The following is a 3,015-nucleotide window of genomic DNA, read 5'->3' as shown; positions in this document are numbered from 1 at the left end:
AACCTGTATGGTTTCCAGAAAATCATGCTACGTAGAAGTATGAAATCAAATGTATACTAATAGTCCAGAAGTATACCACTACTCAGCATCTCATTAGCAATATAAGTAATCATGTGCTTAATAACTCATACTAGCACATAAGCTGGAATCACCTATGGTGACCTGTACGACTGCACCCATATCTCATCAACCAATGCTAGCACATAAGTCAGAGTCACCCATAGTGACCTGTACGACTTATCTATATCTCATTAATCACTACTAGCACATAAGTCGAAGTCACCTATAGTGACCTGTACAACTTATCTATATCTCATCAATCAATGCTAGCACATAAGTCGGAGTCACCTATAGTGACCTTACAACTTATCCATGAAAAGTAATATGTCAACCGGATCCACCTCTTGTGGCTTATACAACTGAACCCATAGCTCATCACATATCCCTGCACACGGGTTGGAACCACCTTTAGTGGTCTGTGCAACAGGATTGTGTGTAAATAAGTATGCTTAGTGCTATGATCATGTGAAGATTGTGCGAATAATCGCGGGTCACCTGCAAGTTGGAACCACCTATAGTGGTCTGTACGATAGGACTGTGCACCTACCTTAGATCCAAGGTGAGCGTAAGGTGTGGGAGATGAATATCACATGAAGGACTGTGCCCTGGCCACGGGAGGGACCACTAATACCGGGGTGCAGGTTTATGAGCTCTAACTATATCTATTGTAACATATATGACTCATGGGCAACCTGTACGACAGTGTCGGAGTTGCCTATCATTGCAACTTGTACTAAAAGGTTGGAGTTTCCTAAAACATACATGTAGTCATGCCATAACTCCATCATTTCAACTAATACCATAAACTCACCTAAACTTACCTGGGTATCCTGCGTTCACCTTTGCACTTCAAAGCGTTCACAATAATTATGTGCAGGTAATATACATATGGATATACCATGATGCAATCTAATACTCAACCATGACATCGCATTTTCAATTACACACACACACACACACACACACACACACACACACACACATATATATATATAATATGGCATAAAAAAGCATAAGCCATAACGCCCTACTCCCGAACTAATTATTTTCGGGAATAATTATCGGTGATAAACCTAACTAGATACTATTTCAATTAACTATCATTACTTACGTTTCCTTACTTCAAATTCTTGATTTTTCACACATTGATTTATGACCAACATTTAACCACCAAATCATAAGGTTAAATCTCACATTTTCCACCAATGTCCTTCACATTACTCAATTCCCTAAATAAGGCTATTGTCTCAATTATTTAATCTCACTTCTTGTATGGCTGCATCTAACGTCTTGTTAGATTGCCTACGTACCCTAAACAGGGATCAAGCCATTCGTAGTTCACATTAGTACTTCAAAGCATTCACAGTAATCATAAGCAATAATCAATTTATAAACGTTTGTGGAATTATCAATCATATATATATATATAATATAATATACACACACACACACACACGATAGAAAGAAAAAGACCCACTCACCTGAGGTCTGTGCTACGACTCCTTAGCACGCATATCGAGACATCACGAACCAATGTCGCCTAGAACAATTATCAAATCACGTCTCATAGTTCCTACCGATAGAATACATAATTTACATAAAACACATCCCTACGTAATTCAATTTGGAAGATCTGCATCACAGATTTCCGATCCGCTACTTCCAAAGATTCACATTATGTTCCTAGAACCACGTCCTAATGTTTCATTATGATCCAACGATCGGATCTCCGCCAATTGGCAAAACCAAGTAGTGGTCAACATTTTATTTTATGGTCTTACAATTTATTGGAAACAATAAAATGCAAAATGAAAGTTATATATTTTCTATCTAAGTGAGTTGCAGCCTAGGCAGGTGTCTAGGCGGGCCTGAATAGGGCCTAGACAGCGCTAGGTAAGGATTTTTAGAACAGTGGTAATTAATCACCGTGACTGAAAGTTAATTACAAGAAAAGTTAGGTGAATCCATATATATATATATATATATGTTGAATTCTCACAAAAAAACCAAATTTATTTCGCTATGCTACTCTACTATATATTTTCTACAACTATATGTATCTGAGACAGCTCTAAAAATCATATTTGATGTCTAATTAAGCCATAAACAGTGACCAGAGCCATGATGAAGGAGTGATCAACATGAGGCTCCACCACCAAAGTAAGCACATCATCTCCAAAAACTACACCTGAACTTGACTGCTTTCTCTTTGCCTCTGCCACAACTCCTCCATTGCTGTCTCTTATTCTGAAAGCTAATGATGATGATTTACCATTCAAACCCTCTAACCTGTAGCAATTGCTATCAGATCCCATGGTTACTTTATAAGAACAATCTTTATTTCCAAGATTTATTCTACAACTTTTTCTCACTTGAAAAATTGGCTTCTTGGCACCAATATCATTGCTTTGATAGCCATTCCAACTTGGAAAAACGCTCATTTTCTTCTCATATAGAGAAAAAAGAAGTTTGCCACGGAGATCCATGAGATAAACTTCGTTTCTGTGTTTGTTGTCGTAGTTATCTATACGATAAACGATTTCGCCATTTTCATCAAAGGCAGTGCACCCGTTTCCTTGCATCACAAGCGATTTCATCCATATAGTGAACGTTTCCCTCTTTGAAGTCATATACTCGTTACTAGAACATGTAGTAGGGTGTGTAATATTTAGAGAATGAACCTTCGCCATTTGAGAGCTGTGAGAAGGGAGAAGTTTTTTGTTTGATATTTGAGGAAGAGATTAGAGATGCTTGTGTTTCATGAGACTACTACAGAGTCAAGTTAGTAATTTATACTCTCTCAAAGAGACGTACTAGGACCAATATAAAATGTTTTGAATTTAGTTTAATTAGTCTTCCAAAACTCCACGTTTTTCATATACGCATTTGTGCAAAAAATTATAAAAATTGTATAATACACGGTCTATTATTAGACATATATATATAGGGATTGGT

The 3,015-nt window shown here is 37.1% G+C and overlaps 1 protein-coding gene across 1 annotated transcript; it reads right to left on the bottom strand.

The window, feature by feature from the left end:
- Positions 1-2,138: 2,138 nt before the first annotated feature.
- LOC137709928 (protein LURP-one-related 3-like) lies at positions 2,139-2,702 on the bottom strand. The gene has a single exon (XM_068448909.1). The coding sequence runs from the start codon at positions 2,688-2,690 to the stop codon at positions 2,139-2,141; it is 552 nt and encodes a 183-aa protein (XP_068305010.1). The 5' UTR covers positions 2,691-2,702.
- Between the last annotated feature and the right edge of the window lie 313 nt (positions 2,703-3,015).

Source organism: Pyrus communis, chromosome 12 (assembly GCF_963583255.1).
Source record: "Pyrus communis chromosome 12, drPyrComm1.1, whole genome shotgun sequence".
Taxonomy (NCBI): Eukaryota; Viridiplantae; Streptophyta; class Magnoliopsida; order Rosales; family Rosaceae; genus Pyrus; species Pyrus communis.
The sequence above is the reverse complement of the archived record's forward strand: the minus strand, read 5'-3'. Positions and strand labels throughout refer to the sequence as shown.